The sequence below is a fragment of the Alosa pseudoharengus genome, unplaced genomic scaffold, assembly GCF_046254945.1.
Source record: "Alosa pseudoharengus isolate Yale_2024_CS ecotype anadromous, Long Island Sound unplaced genomic scaffold, YU_APseudo_1.1 YU_APseudo_1.1_scf_12, whole genome shotgun sequence".
NCBI classification, from domain to species: Eukaryota; Metazoa; Chordata; class Actinopteri; order Clupeiformes; family Clupeidae; genus Alosa; species Alosa pseudoharengus.
In genome coordinates this window covers 34391213-34411833 of record NW_027468587.1, presented here as the reverse complement: position 1 = coordinate 34411833, position 20621 = coordinate 34391213, and the positions used below count along the sequence as shown (strand labels likewise).

Sequence of the window (20621 nt, the reverse complement as noted above, 5' to 3'; positions counted from 1 at the left end):
TGTGGTTGAGACAGACACAAGCTCCAAGTTCACATTACCAAAGTCTTAATCTCTTGTGTCCCTATCTACCAGAAAGAACTAAATAAGTCACCCCCACACATACATCCATACTGTATTCTCTGGATTACTAGAGTGCAGCCTGCCATGGCCAGGTTGCTCCAAGACTGTGGATTGCAAGTTTTCTAGAACATCACTGCGGTCATCCTTGGCTCTGTGCCTGCCAAGCCAGCAGCACCACCAGAGACTCCACCCATCCCACTCTCAGACAATTTGGGCCCCCCGCAGTCTGGCAGGACATACAAGAGCTTCCAGTCTGTCACCACCAGACTGCAAGACAGCTTCATACCAGACAGCACCTTCTCTAACACTACCCTACCTGACTGCACACATTAAGCTCCCTGTATAGTGTACCCTGAACTAGGCTACTACTCCCCTGTACTCATACAGCTTGGTTTGAGACTATAGTATAGTTTACTATAATACAGGCCTACACTTTTGATGGCTGATGGACTCCACTCACTGCTGTCTGATTTATCCTTTTTGCTGGCTTTAATTTATGCCCACTGTGTTCTCTTGTTCTACCTGATTACTATGACTTGCACTGCTTTTTCACTGTTCGTTGCACTTGATTGTTTACGTTTTTGACCATCTGCACTAATTCATTCCCGAAAACAAACAAAAAACAGCCACTATCTGTATTAGCCTATGTTTATGGTTTATAAACTGTCTGCACGGTTTCTGCCACTGGCTAATAAAAATAAATGCCTCCATGCATGCGACATACTCTAATGAATAAACTATTTGGCTTTTTAAAGTCTTATAAAATATTTAGCCTACTTTAATGCAGGTGTGCTTGCAATCACGCGAGAACAATAGCCTGTTGATTGGACAAAGTCATATTCGCAGTGGACAGTTACGCCTATGCAATTATTTTGGTCACCGTAAATTCCCTAGATTTGTTTTAAATGTCTGCAACACGCATTCATTTAAATGTAACCTATGTATAAACACATTAAAACAGTCGAGTAAATTACACAGATTATTTTGTAGGTTCAAGTCATTAGGCAGCGTAAGTGTCATTTGTGTAATTCAATGCGCAGTGCCGTATTCCTAAACGACCTAACGCGGCGTTTTCATTCGTAAGTAGTGTTCGTGAATAGAACCTTGGGATAACATAGTGCAGCTGCCTTCGCTGTTCAGTTAGTGGGTCATGGTCATGGGGGAGGTAAATAAAGAAAGATTAAAGAGAGCTAACTTATAAATACAAGCAAGACACCCAGCGCGGGCCCAGCCGTGGTATTTGAGACGTTTTGGGTTCATCTTTCCGGGCCAGTTGTTTCTGTGCCTGTGATTTTGTGTTTTGGCTGTATGCGCTCTATTATTCGTCAAGACGAGTGATTTTCAAGGGAGGGAGGAAAGGTCTACCGAATCGCCAGTAAGGTGGTGAGTTGACATGTCAAGCTACATTTTTGTTCATCAGACAGCTAGCTAACAAGATGTAGTCAATTTGCTTATAATACTCGAATTCGTTGAATTTGATCAACTGAGTCTACTTGTCAGCCGACATGGCTTCTTAATAAGCTAGCTAATGTGTTAGCTAGCAGGCTTGTCAGTCGCCTGACACAGTAACGTTAACTTGATCATCGGCATGTTCTCTGCATTCATCCGCCAAGGTAGCTCGCTGTCTAGCGTAGGTTATGCCATTTGTACCCACAAAGACTCATTGTACCCTTAAATTAGCTTTTAACTAGGTAGATGTTGTCAATTAGCCAGCTATTCTACGTACTTAGCTTGGAAACGGAGCTTTCTGCTGAATGGACAATGCAGATTACACAACATGTATCACAGGTAGCTAGCTAGCTAGTGAGGGGTTTGCTTTTTAAAGCGATTCTGTCAGTATCAGAATGACCTGTGGGTCGTAGACCATTGCGGTGTGTGTTCTCTTGGGAAAAACATGCAACATTGGTAGATTCAGTGTTGACAGGTAAACATAGTCATCAGACTGCAGTTTTCTGTAAATTGCACATATTTGCCTTATAATATCTTGCCTTTCCAACTGAAAATAAATGTCAACAATATAATATATCATCATAAGCTGTTTGCTGAGTGTGTTGTGTAACTTAAGAGTGGACGCCTTGATTCACTTGGCATTATCTCATGGAGTTTATTATTGTCATGATATAATCCTCTTTATTCAGCTAATCACCAACACCGTTATGTCAGTGGAAAAATAAATCTAGCAGGTTTAGGTCAGCCAGGTAACAGTATTTTTATTCCCTCACAGAAATGATTGTACTTAACACATTCATGCAATCTAAATTAAGAAATATAACTATTTAGTTAAATCAGGCTATGCATTGCAAATGTTGGTTTTAGATTGAATTGTGTAGTTTAATCCACACATGTGACGTGTCTATTCATTGTCTTGATAACTAATTTTGGAAGTAAATACAGCACAATTTGCAGTTAGAATGTGTTCTACTCGACATTATAGTGTTTGTTTACTGTTTGCCAGTATGTGCCATTGAGAAACCAGGGAGGTATTGAAATTCTACTTGAGCATGGTTTCAATGTATTGTGTGTGTGTGTGTGTGTGGGTGTCTGTGTGTGTTATCACAGTAAAGTTTGGACCAGTATAAAAGACCAAATGTGAAAACAGCCTTGATTTCTTTCAAAGAATGTTACAAATGGTCAGGAATTCTGATAAGGTAGTAGAGGACATTTGCAGAGCTTGACTTGTGGATTTCATGCATTCTTATGATCAATGGTTAGACATAGAGAGACACAAGGCCACAAACCTGCAAGTTCACAGTTATGGATGTGCAAACTTTATGTTTTTAATTTATACCAAGGTCTAATTGAGACAGAGCTGTGTTGCCATGGCGATGCGGGAGCTGGTGGAAGCGGAGTGTGGGGGAGCCAATCCCCTCATGAAGCTGACTGGTCACATGACACAAGAAGGAGGGCCTTGGAGGCATCGGGCAACACCCAATGTAAGTTAGAACAACTCTTTCTAATCCATCACCATACTCAGATTTTGGTTGTCATGTTGTAGACATTCCAGCCTTTCTAACATGCTGACAAATGGCCTGATAGGCTTTTGTTTTTAATGTGACCAATGTGCACTGTTTGTTCATTTAAATCCCTAGCTTCCTCCTACACCCATTGAGATAGCGACTGAGGAAGAGGTCAGTATCAGTCCTAACTGGTCGCAGTGTAATAGCGGTCATGATCATACACACATTCAGAGACCTTAACAATCTCCCGTCTCCACATGTAGTTGGTGAACGAGTTCCTGCAGGCCCCTCCACGGCCTCCTCATAGCTTTGACATGGGGCAGCTCTTGGAGGAGATGCAGCAGATTGACCAACAGAGCTACAGACAAGCCCCACAGCGAGGTGAGCTTCCACTCGGAGGAAGAGAGAGTGTGTGTTCGGGGCTTCGTCCCGCCGTGCGAGGCGTGAATGTCAGACTAAACATACACACAGTGATGCCTTTAAAGACCTACCCTATGAGCTGTTCTGTCTCTGTCTGAAGCGCCTGGAGTGGCTGCGTTGGCGCTGTCTGGCGACTGGGCCTCAGAGTTTGTGTCTGGCGCTGATGCTGCCTCCTCGTCAGGGCAGGTGGGCCTGGGCGAAGGAGCCGATGCTGATTGGACAAAGGAATTCATCAGTGAAGTGGCAGGTGACTCATTGCCCCCCCCCCCCCAGTTAGCTATTCTTTTATCTTGTATTGAATGTCCTTATAAATATACTTGCATTTTCTTTCTAATAAATATTTTAATATTATTTAATAAATTATTAATTCTCCTTACAGAGTAATAGTTTGTATATTTTTCTATTACTATTATTATTACTATTACTATAAGTCTATTACTATTAGATTATTACTAATTGGTGTATATATACAGTATTTGATCTAGGCTATATGACTTTACTTTAACTGTTCATTTTAATGTAATGTTGTAATGTAATGTTGCTGATGTCATTGTATGTCGCTTTGGACAAAAGCCTCTGCTAAGAACTAAAAACATAAACGTCTTATTTTATGCTGGTTTTAATTACCTCTGCCGAACCTCTCTTTATTTCTGGATCCAGTATTCACCACTCTGTTTGTGTTTCCACCAGATCCTGGTCGTTGGGCTGAGGAGTATCTGGAACAATCAGAGGAGAAGCTGTGGCTAGGAGACCTTGGCGAGAAAGAGAGAGACAAAGAATGGTGAGAAAACGAGTCAACGAAACAGTATAATGGGTGATACTGTACGTTCAAGCTAGATACAGTAGTTCAAGAGGTTAACTGGAATTTGTAAGGAAATTGTAAGGAGATGTATCAGCAGGCAGATTGCTGTAGGTCCAGTGTGTGTGTGTGTGTGTGTGTGTGTGTGTGTGTGTGTGTGTGTGTGTGTGTGTGTGTGTGTGTGAGAGAGAAAAACATTGATCTGACACAAAGAGAGAAATAGTTTGTCGCAATAAGCTGCTGCCTGTGTGGCTTAAAAACCTTGAGCTTTGACAACTGTATTCAACAGACTTTTGAATCCTGTCTCCTGGGCTCCTCCTATAATATTTACAGAGCGGTACAGACACTGTATTAGTTGAGGGCATATTTTCATTATACTTCCACCAATCAGGACACAAGAATACCAGCCAGGAGATGAGCTCAAACAAACAGCCAATGAACTTCTTGCGAAAGTGGATGACCCTAAGCTACAGAACACAGAAGTAAGTATTTTTTTTGTCTCAGGTTCACACAAATCCTTTGGTGTTTCTGTGATGATCGTGTAGTTATATCTGTGTGATGGTGTGCACTAAATCTCCTCTTGATAGATCACACCTTTGTGTATATTTGTTCCCTCATTAAATCTCTTTAGCCACTCTTGTCATCTCATCCATTAGGAACCATTATGCTCTTCAGTAGTGGATGTTTGCTTTGTGTGCTAGCTGTGAAACTGTGTTGTAGTGTATACATGTTTTCATTCACATGTGTCTAAGTGACACACTGTTGAGTGGGCCAGTAGCTGTAGTGTAATCGGTCGTGTGTTGTTGTTGTTGTTGTTGTTGTTGTTTGTCTGTTATGTGTAGTTCCTGCGGTTCATTAGGCAAATTGGCGAGGGAAGTGTGACTGTGGAAGACAGTGCAGGCAAACAGGACACAGATAGAGCTCAGGCCAAGGAGGCACAGCGCTGGGCCTCAAGCCTCAACCAGGTAGGAGCCCTCCTTCCTCCTCATACTGAGGAACAGTGAAGGGTTCAAGTGCAACTGCACCCCATGCGCATACCATCTTGGCTCAAGCATGTATGCTTGGCAGAACTGGCTATGGTATACAGCAGATCCTCTCCAATTTGCACAACTGTTACATCCATCCTATGACTGGCCTTGAGCCATAAGCCTTGAGGATTGTTTGATTAACATGTCCGGATTTCCCGCTTGGGAAATAGGGTTTGTTTTGATAGTAACACCTACATAGTTACATTTTTTCCTTGTAACTGTGACTTATCCTTTTCCTCCCAACTAAACCTGTTATGACCTTTACCCCTCAATTAACCCCCATTCATACCTAAATAACCCCACAAACACCCCCAACCAAACCTCCTCCAAAAACACCCCTTCACTCCCTAAAAACACACAAATCTTGCCCCATGACCATGCCAGCTCCTGGAGGGCGGGGCACTAACTGTGCCAGTGGAGACGAAAGAGGGAAAAGTGGAGAAAGACCAAGTAAAAGCCAAAGAGGCACACCAGTGGGCTAACCTCGTCAAGCAGGTAGGGCCCCAGGAGCACCACCACCTGGACACAGTGGTCCCAGCAGTGCTCTTAGTTTTGGCTTGTCAGAGCAAAGCAGCTGTCGATCAACCAGCTACTCTTTTTGAGCCGTTTGCCCCAGCATTTTAGTTGCATTTTGCTTAACTTTCTATATAGCGATCTCTTTCATATGCTCATTTTCAAGCATTTCATTGTTTGTCAAAAGATGCAAATTAGAAAATAGTTGTGTAGGCCTGTCAGCCTTCCTCCTCCTCCTGGATGTAGGTGAAGCTAGTCCCAGTGGTGCCTCCAGGGTTGCATAAATGGCCTTTTCTACTGCCCTTTCTGAGCTGAACGTAGTCCGTCTCATCCCTATTTGTTCCTCTGTCTCATTCATCCTTACCTCTTGCACTCTCCCTGCTGCCATCTGCTGCATCCTGCCGGTTTGTCGAGCTCGCGCAGAAAAGCACCAGAATTCTCACTGACATTTGGCTGCTGCATGCCTTCCTTCCGCAGGTGTCGGCGGAGTCGGCTGAATCGTGGGTAGATGAGTTTGCCACGGCAGGACCAGATTTCCAGCAGGCAAAAGCTGCAGTGGAGGTGAGAGCGTAATGACTCAGGCTGTGGGAGTGTTAAACAAACATCTTGGAGCTTTACTTGAGAGGTTGGCATGCTTTTTGATGTTAGCTCTGATCAGGCAATTTAAAGTAGAAATCCGGCCGATTTTTACATGGATCTTAATTGCTAGACGTCGCCGTTTGAATTCAAAATACTGTCACATACCTCAGTTTCCATCAGTCGCTTCCAGGAAAGCCTAAGAAAGTTGTTGAGCTCATGCCGGCTTTGCAACGAAAACTTGAAGTTTATTTCCCCTCAAAAATAGGTAATTGAGTGACCTATCGACAGTACTCGGCGACATCTAGCGATCAAGATCAATGTAAAAATCGGCTGGATTTCTCCTTTAATTAGACAAGAGGTATTCCATGATTGCTGATATTTATGATAACTATACAGCTTTACCTGATTAACCTGCAAGTGGGTTTTGCCTTGGTAAAATCCCAGTGAAACTATATTTTTACCTGAGCTGATGAAAGACGAATGTCCCAGACTTCATTGAATAAGCCTAATAAGAAGTATCATTTTTTTTCATAAGCACTTTGGGAAGTCTTTATTACTGAGGGGCTAAGTGTAAAGGATGTGATTAATTATGTGTGATTGTGTCTTCGCTCCTGTAATGACCTTTGTGGACTTGATGAATGTATTACAATCCATTATTCAGTAAATCTGCCACTCACACAGGCAGAGAGACTTTTAAGGTAACCCGATTTGCATAATTAGGAGAGGTTAGTGTCTTTCTACAAAATCCCAGGTTATGGTCTACTTTTTAATTTATGTCAGTGTCATGACTTACACTGATTGCTTTTTCTAATCCTCAGTCAGAGTTCAGTCTTACACAAGAACAGGGTTCTTCTATCTATAACTGAGCAGGTGCCGTGCTTGTGCAGCAGGCTCTGTCAGACACTGCTGTGTTTTTATGGTGTTCTCTCTGTGACAGTCTCCTTGTGAGCATGGCAACTCTTGAGAGTCTCTCTTTTCCCCTCCCCAGAGCGATGTGGATTTTTGGGAGAAGCTGCAGCAGGAGTGGGAAGAGATGGCCAAGAGGGATGCGGAGAGCCACCCCTGGCTGTCCGATTTTGACCAACTGCTCAGCACCTCCTACGACAAGGTACCTGCCTGCTGCCCACAGCGTTCTGCCTGCGCTGTCTGGGTTTACCGTCACTGTGTGGATCTCAGCTTCCTTTCCACTCCACCTTTAACTCTTTCTCTCTGCCTCCCCCTTTCTCTCTCCAATGTGTGTTCACCTCCTCGTCCCCTTCCTCCTCCTCCTCCTCTTCACAGGGATATCAGTTTGAGGAGGAGAACCCATACATGTCCCATGACAGTCCCCTGGCTGAGGGGATCAAGAGGATGGAGGCAGGAGACATACCGGGGGCGGTGCTGCTCTTTGAGAGTGCAGTGCAACGGGAACCAGACAACCAGCTGGTCAGACTCCCATCCGCTATATAAACATCCACGCACACAAGCATGGATACATGGGCAAACGTGGATTAATAGGAATAACCATTTAGTTGGCCCTCCATTTATAGCAACCCATTACATGCGTACTGCAAGCATGTGTGGAGTGATTTGATTATGTTGGGAATTGGGACTGTTTCTGTTAAACTGCACTGAAATATCGGGTCCTTTTTTTCCAAAGGCTTGGCAATATCTGGGAACCTGTCAAGCAGAAAATGAACAGGAATTTGCTGCTATAAGTGCCCTCCGCAGGTAAATCCGTCAGACTGCAGGTAGACAGATTGCTGTTTTTGTGAATACTGTGTGGTCTTATTTTCTCATCTTGCAGGGGGGGTGTTTACATATGTCTTATTTTTAAACATAATACTCCCCTGATAAAGTGTTCAGATAGTTGTCCCTAAATGTATTCTTTGAGCCTCCCCTAAACCCGCTCTCACAGTCTCTTCCATTCCTGCCTCCTCCGCTCTTCCTCTCTGCCTTTATCTCTCCCAGATGTATAGATCTGAAGAAGGACAACTTGACTGCGCTGATGGCTTTGGCTGTCAGCTTCACCAACGAATCGCTGCACAGGCAGGCCTGTGAGACGCTGCGCGATTGGTTGAGGCACAATCCCAAGTACCGCCACATCCTGGAGCAGAGCGAACGGGAGAAGGAGAGGGACGGCGCTCGAGAGAGGGAGAAGGAGAGGGAGCGATTTGGATCCCTTTTGCCTGAGTCAGTAGTTTCTTACTGAATTTGTGTGTTCTGTGTGAGATGAGTGTTTGCAGCTGTGCAGACTGCTGTAAACTGAGTCAGTGTACACGTTTAACTGTTCCCACTGTAAAGAAAACAATACTCAGCTGTGTAATATTAATAATAATAGAGTGATAATAATTTTTATGTAGCATAAGTATAGTATAAAATATAGTATAGCATAGCATAAAGTAATAGCTTTGTTCATTTTATATTATATAATGTTACCTAATGTGGTTACAAATCTTGTAAATGGACAGTAATTCATTGGTCTTCCTCCTTCATTTCTCAGGGGTCTGTTCACGGAGGTGCAGTCCCTGTTCCTGAGTGCAGCAGCTTCTGACCCCAATCATGTGGACCCTCAGCTGCAGTGTGGCCTGGGCGTACTCTTTAACCTGAGTGGCGACTATGACAAAGCTGTGGACTGTTTCACCGCCGCTCTGTCGGTCACCCCACAGGTATGTGAGCAAGCATGCAGTCCTTTGGTTGAGTGAGGTTGATTTCTATAGTGTACAATAATCACAGTAGTCCATGTAAAAAAATGGACAGTCTTTTAAAACAGAAGATATAATGTACTTAAATCGTCCTCACATATCTCCCTCTCACATTTTCCCTGTCAGGACTACTTGCTGTGGAACAAACTAGGTGCCACCCTGGCCAATGGGAGCCGCTCCGAGGAGGCTGTCGACGCCTACAGGAGAGCCCTGGAACTGCAGCCTGGATTTGTGCGCAGCCGCTACAACCTGGGCATCAGCTGTGTCAACCTTGGAGCTCACAGGTCCATCTGAGCCACAAAAACACAACACTGCACTGGGTCAACTCAAAGAGTGATAAATTGCCTTATTCATTTAGTGTGATGATTACACTGAGAGGTCAAGAACAAAGTCTCTTGACAAAACTACTGGACTTATGGATTAAAACCATAAGGGTACAGTTGTTTCTGCATATTGTTGAAGTTAGACCACTGTAAATAAGAACACCTAGAGTTGCGTAATACAGTACAAATCCCTGCATACAATGTTTGAAAAACTGCCTATATTTTAGCATCCCTGAAAACGTCCCAAGGGCAAGGCACAAAAATACACTGAGGGAAAAAAAATATGTTTCAGAAACATAAAGAAGTCTTCGTATCATATTCCTGTTATATATAGTATATTTGCTGCACAACACTATTTTACAGAGCACACTCATTTTAAGTTAAGCATTTGGCAGCCGACAAACTACACACACTGTTGAAAGACTCTGTTATGCATAAAACTGGGTTGAAGTGGTATACTCCACAGACCCTTCTGAGCCCTTAATCTCTGCTCTCCATTGTGTGATCCCCACAGAGAGGCGGTGGAGCACTTTTTGGAGGCTTTATCCCTCCAGCGGCAGGCTTCTGTGGAGGGGCCTGTGGGCAGGGCCGGCGCCGCAGCAACCATGATGTCCGACAACATCTGGTCCACTCTGCGCATGGCCCTGAGCATGATGGGAGAGAGCTCGCTGTACGCTGCGGCAGATCGCCGCGACCTGGACACTCTACTCGCACACTTCTGCCAACGGGAGGGGGAGCCTGGACCAGAATGAAGGGGAGAAGGGGAGGGAGGAGGAGAGGGGAGCAGAGAGGTGGAGTGTGAGTGTGGGGAGAGGTGTTTTGGAAAGGTGGAGTGCAGGAGGGGGAAAACCGGAGGAGAGGAGTAATCATGATGAAGTGAATGGAGAGCCACATTGGCTTAGAAACCTGAAGCTTTCACTCAACTCACTGCATTTTAGGAACATCAAACAGGGCTGCTCTTGCTAAAGTCTAAAGGTAAAATAGTCAGCATAAAACCCATGGTAATCGATGGACAGTGGCTGAAGCTGACATTTACCTAGACCTGCTCAACCAAGCCAATCCCTCCCCGACACAACCTGGACAGAAGTACGGGATTACACACAGTCTCTACAGCACAGAGGAAAACATGGGCTGAGACAAAAAAAAGAAACATGAGGAAGAGGAAAGGGAACAGGTACTAGGAACTACATGTGGTCACATGAGTTAGAAGTATGTATTCTCTGGTCAGTTTCTTCAGATACTGCTCATGTTGTAAAATAATTTGCCCAATTGTAAATGCTAATAACCATATCATGTATTGTACTATAATTATTGTCTTATTACTGTTTTCAGTATAGTCCGCCCAAACTTAATTAGCTATGTAATCCAAGCAATAAAGCTTTGACATTAAAACAGTATGTAAAACAGTAATGACTGACTAATTACCCTTAGATGAGTAACATACATTTTGCGGTTATTTTCAAATATGTAAGTTCAAGTCATTTCAACTGATCAAAAAACTCTGTAAAATGGTGCATATTTGAAATACAAGTTGTTATCATAATAACATGTTTTGAATGCTTGTCACTGTTTACTAAAGCATTTTTTACGCACGTATGATTGGACCATATTTCAAACACTTGCTACACGCCCTCTTTTAAATGGTCGACGAATGTAGCCAGTCAAAGCTGTAAAGGCGGGAACTTCAAATCGCTCACTGATTGGTTTGTTTGAAAATAGCCGAAAACATAATTTACCCCTTTTAAATGCCCTGACTTGCTTCTGGGGAACACCACTGTCTGAAACTGCTAACGTTACAACAAACTAGTCTTGCTAAGCACCAGCTTTCCTTTCTGCAGTTATTGTTACTTCAGAAAGTCAAGGTACACTACTAGAACACTGTCGTTACTAAACGAGAACGGAAGAAAACAGTGGAAGAAAACATTAACGTTTCTGGAATCTAAAGAGGCATTTTCAGGTAAGTTTGAAATTAACGTTAGCATAGCTAGCTAGACCTAGGTGACTACAAAACGTTATTCGATAACTTGTGCGGCCAGTGCTTATGAACTCCAAACTAAAGCTTGCAAGCCAATTGTTGAAATTTGTTAACATCAGTTAAGTGTATTCTTGACTTGCATCACTAGGTTTGACCTCAACAAGGAACATTTATCGCTAACAGTTAACGTTATTTAACGTGTCGTTTTAACGTTAACTTCACGTTACGTTACGATTGCAGACAGAGCTCAGGCAGTGTGATTGCTAACGTTAACTTACGGCAGCCAACGTTGTGTTATCAATAGCAGCTAAGTGCAGTTGATAGCATTTTTGTCTTTTGCAATCCAATGATGGGTTAACGTTAGCTGCTAACTATTATCATTAATTTTGGCACTTATGATTACCATTTTTAACATGACTGCGTTAACACTTTTAAGACGATAAGACTTTTCCATTGCGGACATGAAATATCAAGTAAATTAAGTGACATTAATTTCACAACCAACATGGGTGTAAATTGGAGAAGTTATCCTAACCCTCTATGATATGAACCCTACTCTGAACTGGGGGACTTGCAACTCATACGTTTTGAAACCACAATATTTTCCTACGTTAGGTGAAACATTATGGGTTCCAGCGAGAGCAAGGTGGCAGCTAGTGTATCAACCCCCAAACCAGATCCTATCCAGCGCATTAAAAATCAACGTGTGGCGGAGCTTGTCGACCCTCGTTCCCCGACTGCAGGCATTGACCGAACGCCAATTCAGGTGAGCATAAACAACCAATGTGTCTGCTTGTTTTTTCCTGTCAGTTGATAAAACCCGGACATCACATTAAAATGCCGTCTTGCCTCTTGCAGTCCAACAGTCGTCACGACTTTTATGATCAAGTTCAGTTCTCTTTTACCAGTTAAAATATTTACGCATGGCCATGCATGTATGATATGATGCGTTGCCTCTGACTACATCTGTTGTGTACAACTGGTGTATTGTAGAGTGCTTGCTTGTAATGTTGAATTTGGAACATGATCGTTTATGGAAATACCTAATATTTCGACCAGATGGCTGGTGCCGTTTCTAAAACTGGAGTAGAGGAACCTTCAGGATCTTCATTAACATATGACCCTCGCTCACCAACACATGGTATCTCCCGCACACCAATGAAAGACAGCATGAAGGGTAGGATGTTTGTTGCATATCCTTTTAGTTCGAAAATATGGATTTAGTTTAGATTTTGGTTTATGATTTGTAGGTTTTACACATGACATGGAAACTGGTATCACTTACAATAGACTTTTAACTTTGCTGGTGTTATTTGTATTTGCTCACTGATTTGAGATGCAACTAAATGCTATACACCTTTTCTCTCCTCCCATAGTTACAGTGAGTTCCTTTGCCAGACGCCTGGGTATGCTCTTTTTGAGTGAGTCTAGTATAGATGAAGCTGCTTCCCTTCCTCACGTCACCTTTACCAAACACTCCGACCTCCCTGTAGAGGAGCTAGGTTCCACAGAGCCCCTGCTCACCCACTACACTACCCTGGACTCCGGCAACTGCGACAGTGCCACCACATCGGATGCCCACACTCCATCGCAGGGCTATGGCTCTCTGGTCAGCAGCCCGTTTGTGCTGGTTGGTGAGGTGGTGGAGTTGAAGGCTAACCTCTCCTTAGAGGAGGCGGAAGACGCCCTGGTGGCTGATTCCTACTCTCCTATGAAGAAGGAGCTCAGTCTGAGCTTGCTGACGTGCCACGATGGCATGAACCCATCCCAGATCTGTGTGGATGATGACTGCCCCCTCACCCCAACCCCCACTGAGGTCGCGCCTAGCGAACAGGGGAAGGAGGACCACGCGTACGCCCTTCCGACAGTTTCTGTTGAGCCTGTGCCACTTGTCTCCCTGCCCACAGTCGTAGAGTCTGCCCCAGAGCCAGAGATATCTGAAGCTCCCGTGGTCGACTCGCCTAAGGTGGAGGTCACTGAAGAGTTTGCCCCAGAGCCAGAGATGTCTGAAGCTCCCGTGGTCAACTCACCTAAGGTGGAGGTCACTGAAGAGTTTGCCCCAGAGTCAGAGATGTCTGAAGCTCCCGTGGTCGACTCGCCTAAGGTGGAGGTCACTGAAGAGTTTGCCCCAGAGCCAGAGGTGTGTGAAGCTCCCGTGGTCGACTCCCCTAAGGTGGAGGTCACTGAAGAGTTTGCCCCAGAGCCAGAGGTGTGTGAAGCTCCCATGGTCGACTCCCCTAAGGTGGAGGTCACTGAGGAGCCTGAGCCCGTTCCACAGCGGCCCAGCACCCCCAAAGTTACCAGTGCACCCGCACTTCCTGCTGCAATGACCACGCTTCAGCCACAGGCCCTGACCGCTCAAGCCCAGGAGGGCATTAGGTGCCCCACCTTTGACACAAAGAGCCCCAGTCAGGTGGTGTTCAAGCCTCAGTGGTTGGGTGTCGGCTTCGGCGCCACAGGGGTGAAGCCCAGAGGCCTGCAGGGCCGTGGCAAAGGCAGCTCATCACCGCTGGCCTCTCGAAAGCCAGCCGACAGCGAGAACCAGGGCTTGAGTGTTAAGCCCAAGCAGAGAGGTGTGTTGACCTTACCCAGCTATGTTCTCTGTCAGTTACTTGTTTATTGTGCCTCATACACTAATAACATTCATGTGTGAGTATGTTCGATTTGCATCGCTGGAGCTTTTACGTTTCTGTGGTACGTAGGAATGAGATGTGAGGTCAATTTGCTTGGTCAATATAATAATTTTTCTTTTTGGTAACAGGTAAGGTCCTTGTCAGCGATGGGCGCTCTCCTCTGCAGATTCGCAAAGAGACCAACTCACCTCGGGAGAACTCCTCTCAGGTAGGTAGACACACACACACACAAACACAGAGACACGGCAACACCACCCCGGCACATAAAGATGGCTAATTTTCTAAGGGCAAGAGATTTTGCCGTTTCTTAAAACTTGTAGATGCATTTGTTTCCTTTCCTTTCCCAGATTAAGTTGAAGATCTCCACCCCAGACAGACAGAGACTGGGGCAGCTGGACAGAAGAGCTCTTATTCAGTCTATGAACAAAGAGAACCAGAGATAGGATGGACTCGACAGATATTGTCAACACATTGTAAATACGTCACATTTTTAATGTACAGACAAAATACCTGTTTGTTTTTTCCTGTTTGTTTTCTTTTCTTTTTAACCAAACCATCTATTAAATTGTTTCTAAACTAATGTAAATAAAATTGAAAATATTGATTTAACAAGTGTTTTTCATTACATAATAATAATAATAATAATAATAATAATAAAAACATAAACAACATGGTGTTCTAAAGCAGTCATCTGAGTTTATTTGAAAGTCATTAAGAAAGGTACCAGATGGCAAGTGCTTTGTGAGTGAATCAAGAGTTTTCAAAAAAGGCCATTAAAAGTCCAGGCAAGTGTGAACGTAGTCTGGGATTACGGTCTTTAAGCCAAGTAATTTATGTGGCTTTGGGTTTCGGTCAAATAATTTCTTCAAAATGAGGTGCATAATTAATCAGATTCAAATTGGTGTGCTACAATGCTAGTCAGAACAAAAAAATATTTCTATTGCTTATCCTAAATGTTGAGGGGGGCTCTGAGGTGAAATGTTGCATTTTTATGAAGAGACAAAGCAATCTTTTACTCTACTCTAAGGAACATCCCCACTTAGAACTCAACATCGCAATATCATAATACAACCAGGGTACCTAAAAGGCATTCACCAAATTAAAGTTAATATTGTTATTGCTCAGTAAACTGTAAAATTTCCCTATCTGTTCATCCACTGGTCTGCTGAACTTGACAGCTTTGTCCATTTCTTTTGTTTGTGGTTGCTACCAGACTAGACCAGTTTGGCTGATAACCATATTATCAGAGTGGACCACATGGCCATGTTACAGTTGTGTTAGGACTAGGAGGAATCATAAATTAATCTATGCTAAAAACTAAAAAAGAAAGCTAGCTTTCTACAGCCAACATATTACTTTAGGAAACCATGTATAATAAAACGATCAATATTGCTTCGAACACACAACAGCCAACCACACAACAGCTGTATAACATTGAACTGAATATAAAAGTGGTCCTATCATCTGTGTAAATCTAGACAAACAATTTTCCTTGCATAACCATTTGGCAACTTCTGTGTTGACATTAGTGTGCTATACAGAGAGCATCTACTGTTTAATTGTGAAGTGTAACGAAGGTTAGAACTAGTTTAGAAAGTCTTGCCAAATCCTACCAAATTCCTTTAGAATTTATCAGCATCAATGGCAAATTTCCTAAATAAAGCCCCATTCCGTAGAGCCTGTTTTGCCGATGTAACTCCACATCAACCCAAAGCATTTCTTTTGGACGGAAAGGAGAGGAGGACTAGAAAGATGTGCTTCGCCTCCAAAAGACCCTCTCTTGCCTTTAGTAAGACTTGGTGCAACAGAACTCCTACTTTGTTTCTGCCAGTATTTTATGACCTCGCTCTACCTATAACTCTCTTAAGCTCATCCCCACCCCACCCTGAATTTCATCTTCTATAGTGCTCCCAGCTTGCATTTGTGTGGTCGTGGTGTTTTTGGGGAGGTGCTTCAGTTCCAAATCTTCAGGAAGCTGTCCCAGGACCCAGTGCAGCAGGCCATTCCATCGGTTGTCACTCCGATGCAGCTCACTCTGTTGTCATGTCCAGCCAGCACACCTGGGGAGAGAGAGGACACCACAGCTCATTAGCGAAAGCCACCCACTTAAGCTCTATTTAGGAGCCTGACCTCTCAGGGTTGAGGCCCTTTCTGATGTTTCACCCTGTGAAAGAAGAGGAAACTAGAATAATGGCATGTTTCCTTCACCAGATCTTTACTTCCTGTTTGTCACACTCACCCACTCTCTCTGACTTCAGTGTGTCCCAGATGTTGACGTTGAAGTCATCGTAGCCAGCGAGGATGAGTCTCCCGGACACAGACGGGGCGAGGGAGGTGACGCCGCACATGATGGTGGAGTCCTGGTAGGTAATGAGGTCCTGGTCGGACCGCAGGTCATACAGCTTACAGGAGGCGTCGTCAGAGCCTGTGATTATCCCGTTACCGTTGGGGAAGAACTGAAGAGTGGAAGAAAAAGTTGGGGAAATGGAGCTTGAATACAATAAGATCCAGCGTCTAGCAAATGAATTGTCCCCTATTACCAGTGTGTTAACAGAAACTGATACATTTATTGTTTGATCACAAGCACATCCAAGGAGGCAGAGGGTGCCTACCTCGCCGCCTGTAATGCTATCCTATGGACTGACTACTGGGCACAGGTATTTATTGCATGTGTCTGATATGGGTGTCAGTTCTGGATATGGATGTACTACTGTGTTTTTATGTGGAGCCCTCACCGAGATGGCATTGACATCACTCTCATGTCCACTTAATGTGTGTGTACAGTTTCCATCTCGAATGTCCCAGTGCTTGGCTGTGTAGTCACAGGCCCCAGAGACGAACGTCTTGAAGTCTGGAGCCACTCCGAGGGACATGCAGTCCCCTAGGTGACCTGCAAAGATGGTCTTCTCTGTCCCTGTCTCGATATCCCATAAGATGCTAAGGCACATCAAAAGAGGAGTTTGGATGAGACATCGTAGAGGTGAACAGTGGGCTCTTGTGTGTCTCTGCACACACTTAGGTAGCGAGCAGAACAATGCATTATAGTTTGGGTTAATTAGGTAACGAGCAGAGCAATGCATTATAGTTTGGGTTAATTAGGTAGCGAGCAGAACAATGTATTATAGTTTGGGTTAATTGTAATTAATTCTTTGTCCCAATCCCCATACTGTGCTATGGTGCCTCTGAAACTCAATTACCAGGTGCAGTCACCGGAGCTGGTGATGATCTCACTGTCATTTACGAAACGACAGCAGGACAGGTAACCTAGGCAACAGAGACAAGACGGAAAGATTTATCATCTTATACCCTTGATACCTCTGATGATGATCCTTGATATTTTGTAGGTTTTGTGAATACTTTGTCTATTTCTCCATCAAGCCATTTTCAGCTTTCATATTGTTGTGCAAAATAATAAAGATTCATGAAAACAGTCCATGATTTTAACCTGTATGTGACGCTAACTCGCGCATGACCTTGACGTTGCCATCCTTGCCCTTCAGGTTGTAGATGGAGCACATGTTATCCAGCCCACCGCATGCCACCAGGTTTCCAGATGGAGCATACGAACATGTCATTACCCATGATGATTTCAGGGGAATGGCATGGACCTGTGGATGTTGACATGTCAGACTGGGGAGCACAGAGCTCATCCATTCAGCTGTCGCATCACTGTCTCCTGCTCAGGCATGGACTTGCAGGTGAGTTCTTCTCGAAATGACTGATTATAGCCATGCCTAATTACAGGTAATGTTGCAAATTACAATGAAATAACTCCAGTAATCTTTAAAGGGGATGCAATAATATTTTAAATAAATTATTAATGTCACAAGGCATCTTTGCTTTTGTGAGGAGCCAAGTCACCTCATCCATTACTGTTACAGTACCTTGTTGGTGCTGATGCTGTCCCACACGATCAGTTTTCCATCCTGAGATGCGCTAACACACAGCCTGAAAGAGACAGAGGGCAGAGCATGAGGCACCTGCACATCACTAGTATTGATTGACACAATTTCGCAGTCCATTTCTGCAGTCACCCTGTAGACTATACTGTAGTGTATCATTTGTCCTCAAAAAATTATGTTTAGCCGTTATCAGCCCAGTATGAAATGAAGAACTAGATGGCAGATGCTGCCTGATGTTTGTCACATAACACACATGAATTTAGTGTTACCTTAAGTAGGAATTTGGTTTACTTCTGTTTCAGAACAGGAAAATATTTTCATTCAGTGATGACTTGACTTGACTGGGACTTATGAAACTGAAAATTAGAATCTACGACTTCTTGAATAACTCCCTCAGCCACGATCACATACATAATAACCCCTGTTGATGCAGGATAGATGGCATCTAACAGCCATGACCAGACTCTGGTGTCTTCAAAGCCCAGTACTTCATCCTATTAAAGAAACCCAAGCACTAACAAATCCACTTAAATAATCACAGCTTGATTAGACAGATCTTATCTCATTTAATGCCTCCAAGACACTGACCTCACTGCTTCATCTCAGGTATCAGCAAGGCTTACAATCCACTAAACCCCTTAATGGTTTAGGCTAATGTGTTCAGGTGGCCATGCAAACCAGCCTAGCATGTTTCGGGAAGGGCTAGTATCGGTCCATTGCTGTGTGCTGTGCGCTGTTGAGCTGTGTGTCTTACGTGGAGTCCTGGCACCAGTGCATGGCGTAGATCTTGGATAAGTGTCCCCTCAGTGTCTTCCTGGTCTTCAGCTGGACACGGTTGACAGCAGTCGTCGCAACGCAGACCTGCTGTAGCGTGGTGTCGTACACGGCTTTACGGGCTGCCTGTGAAATGGTCAAAGTCATGACTATTGGATGACTATCATGTAGAGATATGCACATTTATTTAGACACACATATTGAATATGTACATACCTACACGCCATATCTAGGCCTATAGTGTTTTAGAAACTGTATGAACTGTCAAATATTTACTACTGATGATGAATTAAATAAATGTCAGTGAATGTGTTACTCTGATATCAGTTGTGGCCAAAATGTTTTTTGTACACAGTCAGGTTATACATATACATAAGTTATCACAAGCAGTGGAGTGCCTGTTTTCCTTCTCCTACTCCATGCCATGCAAACATGGTTTTAACAGTCTTTGACTACATCCCTATGATCATTATGGTTAACTAAACCATATGGTCTATTTATTATGGTGTAAACTTATTTGCATGTTGAGTGTGTGTGTGTGTGCGTGTGTGTGTGCGTGTGTGCGCGTGCGTGCGTGCTGAGGACACTGACTGTGATTTGATCTTTCAGGCTCTCCGCCTCTTTTCGCAGCTGCTCCATTTCACCCATGGCGATGGCTGGTCAGGTGTTGTCACCAGGTGACACAGGCCGAAAGTGAGATCAGGGGGACAGGGAGAACTCTGGGGGGCAAAAAGAGAAAAAAAGGGTTAGTTTGGTTTTTCTTGGATTTGTACAGTTGTGAAGATGTCAGGGTTGATGTGACCCAGACCTTGTCAGGAAATTGCAGGATTTTCAAGTTAAAGTGAAGTGTTGTAATTCTTCAACCTTTGCTCCATATTTCTCTCAGGCACAAATTTGCAATTCAAATACTGCTCAGGCTGCTTTGCAAATATTCACAAACAACACGCAAGCATGGACTTACACAACCTACACAAGCCATCATATACCTACAAACCACCCACCTGCTGATATTCACACACATGCAAAAGTATATTTACTGTATATTCTATAATATGCAAATTTCGCCATTGTAAAACCTAAAAACCAATGAAATGTAAAGACAACCAAGTGTGGACCCTTAACTGGGATAGGTGAAAGTAAACCCTTTGACGATCAGTTACGTTACATTCCAATAACAGTGATGTTTTCATCACACAGTTAATGAAGAAGTGCAGTTCTGTATGATCAGGGAAAATTTTCTTTTCTTGGTCTTTGTTGTTAAATGCCAGAAAGATGAAATATTACATTTATGAGCACCCCAGTATAACTCAGTTACAGAAAACATACACAGTATGCCAGCGTCATCTTTTTTGTTCAACAAAGTATAACATCAGCAAAACACATAATTTACACCTTTTAACGTCAACTGTTAACAATTTGGGACAAGTATTATGTTTGCAATAGGTTTTAAAAATGACTGTTTACATATATACCAAATTTCCCTCACGGGATCAAAAGAGTATCTATACTTACTTACTTATTTATATTGTTCTTTACACATTTCTAGACACCACAAAGGACTAAGTCAAATATTATCCATTAATCTGGGCTAAAAAAATAGCCTGAAAATAATTTGTCATCATTCTCAATTTCTCCTCTTTTTACTCACCTTGCAGACTTGTTAAGGATCAATACCTATGTTGCAGTTGATAAACTGAAGATCAATACCTATGTTGCAGTTGATAAACTGAAGATCAATACCTATGTTGCAGTTGATAAACTGAAGATCAATACCTATGTTGCAGTTGATAAACTGAAGATCAATACCTATGTTGCAGTTGATAAACTGAAGATCAATACCTATGTTGCAGTTGATAAACTGAAGATCAATACCTATGTTGCAGTTGATAAACTGAAGATCAATACCTATGTTGCAGTTGATAAACTGAAGATCAATACCTATGTTGCAGTTGATAAATATGTGTTGCTCTTATA

At 43.3% G+C, this 20621-nt stretch overlaps 3 protein-coding genes across 6 annotated transcripts; 2 read left to right on the top strand and 1 right to left on the bottom strand.

Annotated features, from left to right (window-relative positions):
• Positions 1-1175: 1175 nt before the first annotated feature.
• pex5 (peroxisomal biogenesis factor 5) lies at positions 1176-10955 on the top strand. 4 transcript variants are annotated; one of them, XM_076281014.1, is made up of 17 exons: positions 1176-1443; positions 2853-2993; positions 3150-3188; positions 3281-3398; positions 3538-3684; positions 4128-4218; positions 4628-4718; positions 5079-5201; positions 5649-5759; positions 6255-6338; positions 7345-7464; positions 7638-7781; positions 7996-8066; positions 8307-8528; positions 8839-9004; positions 9167-9324; positions 9878-10955. In XM_076281014.1, the coding sequence occupies exons 2-17, from the start codon at positions 2880-2882 to the stop codon at positions 10113-10115; spliced, it is 2037 nt and encodes a 678-aa protein (XP_076137129.1). In that variant the 5' UTR covers positions 1176-1443; positions 2853-2879; the 3' UTR covers positions 10116-10955. The 4 variants fall into 4 exon arrangements, with proteins under 4 accessions (XP_076137129.1, XP_076137127.1, XP_076137126.1 ...); XM_076281012.1 differs by lacking the exon at positions 5649-5759 and having other exon boundaries at positions 2868-2993; XM_076281011.1 differs by lacking the exon at positions 5649-5759.
• Positions 10956-11065: 110 nt separating this feature from the next.
• On the top strand, positions 11066-14586 carry cdca3 (cell division cycle associated 3). The gene is made up of 6 exons (XM_076281015.1): positions 11066-11320; positions 11954-12104; positions 12398-12515; positions 12715-13911; positions 14100-14179; positions 14319-14586. Exons 2-6 carry the CDS (start codon positions 11964-11966, stop codon positions 14412-14414), a joined length of 1632 nt encoding a protein of 543 aa, XP_076137130.1. The 5' UTR covers positions 11066-11320; positions 11954-11963; the 3' UTR covers positions 14415-14586.
• Positions 14587-15924: 1338 nt separating this feature from the next.
• Positions 15925-19295, bottom strand: gnb3a (guanine nucleotide binding protein (G protein), beta polypeptide 3a). The gene is made up of 8 exons (XM_076279546.1): positions 19239-19295; positions 18628-18773; positions 17856-17919; positions 17417-17579; positions 17169-17235; positions 16707-16908; positions 16211-16427; positions 15925-16031 (listed from the first exon to the last, which is right to left on the bottom strand). The coding sequence occupies exons 1-8, from the start codon at positions 19293-19295 to the stop codon at positions 15925-15927; spliced, it is 1023 nt and encodes a 340-aa protein (XP_076135661.1).
• Positions 19296-20621: the final 1326 nt, after the last annotated feature.

Bases quoted from the DNA above. Each gene is read 5' to 3' on its own strand.
- cdca3 (XM_076281015.1), top strand. From the start codon at position 11,964: ATGGGTTCCAGCGAGAGCAAGGTGGCAGCTAGTGTATCAACCCCCAAA. The intron at 12,105-12,397 runs GTGAGCATAAAC...TATTTCGACCAG, and splicing joins TTGACCGAACGCCAATTCAG to ATGGCTGGTGCCGTTTCTAA. The intron at 13,912-14,099 runs GTGTGTTGACCT...TTTTGGTAACAG, and splicing joins TGTTAAGCCCAAGCAGAGAG to GTAAGGTCCTTGTCAGCGAT.
- gnb3a (XM_076279546.1), bottom strand. From the start codon at position 19,295: ATGGGTGAAATGGAGCAGCTGCGAAAAGAGGCGGAGAGCCTGAAAGAT. The intron at 17,920-18,627 runs GTAAGACACACA...TGTCTCTTTCAG, and splicing joins CACTGGTGCCAGGACTCCAC to GCTGTGTGTTAGCGCATCTC. The intron at 16,909-17,168 runs GTAATTGAGTTT...GATGTGCCTTAG, and splicing joins AGCTCCGGTGACTGCACCTG to CATCTTATGGGATATCGAGA.
- pex5 (XM_076281014.1), top strand. From the start codon at position 2,880: ATGGCGATGCGGGAGCTGGTGGAAGCGGAGTGTGGGGGAGCCAATCCC. The intron at 7,782-7,995 runs GTCAGACTCCCA...TTTTTTCCAAAG, and splicing joins GGGAACCAGACAACCAGCTG to GCTTGGCAATATCTGGGAAC. The intron at 8,067-8,306 runs GTAAATCCGTCA...TATCTCTCCCAG, and splicing joins GCTATAAGTGCCCTCCGCAG to ATGTATAGATCTGAAGAAGG.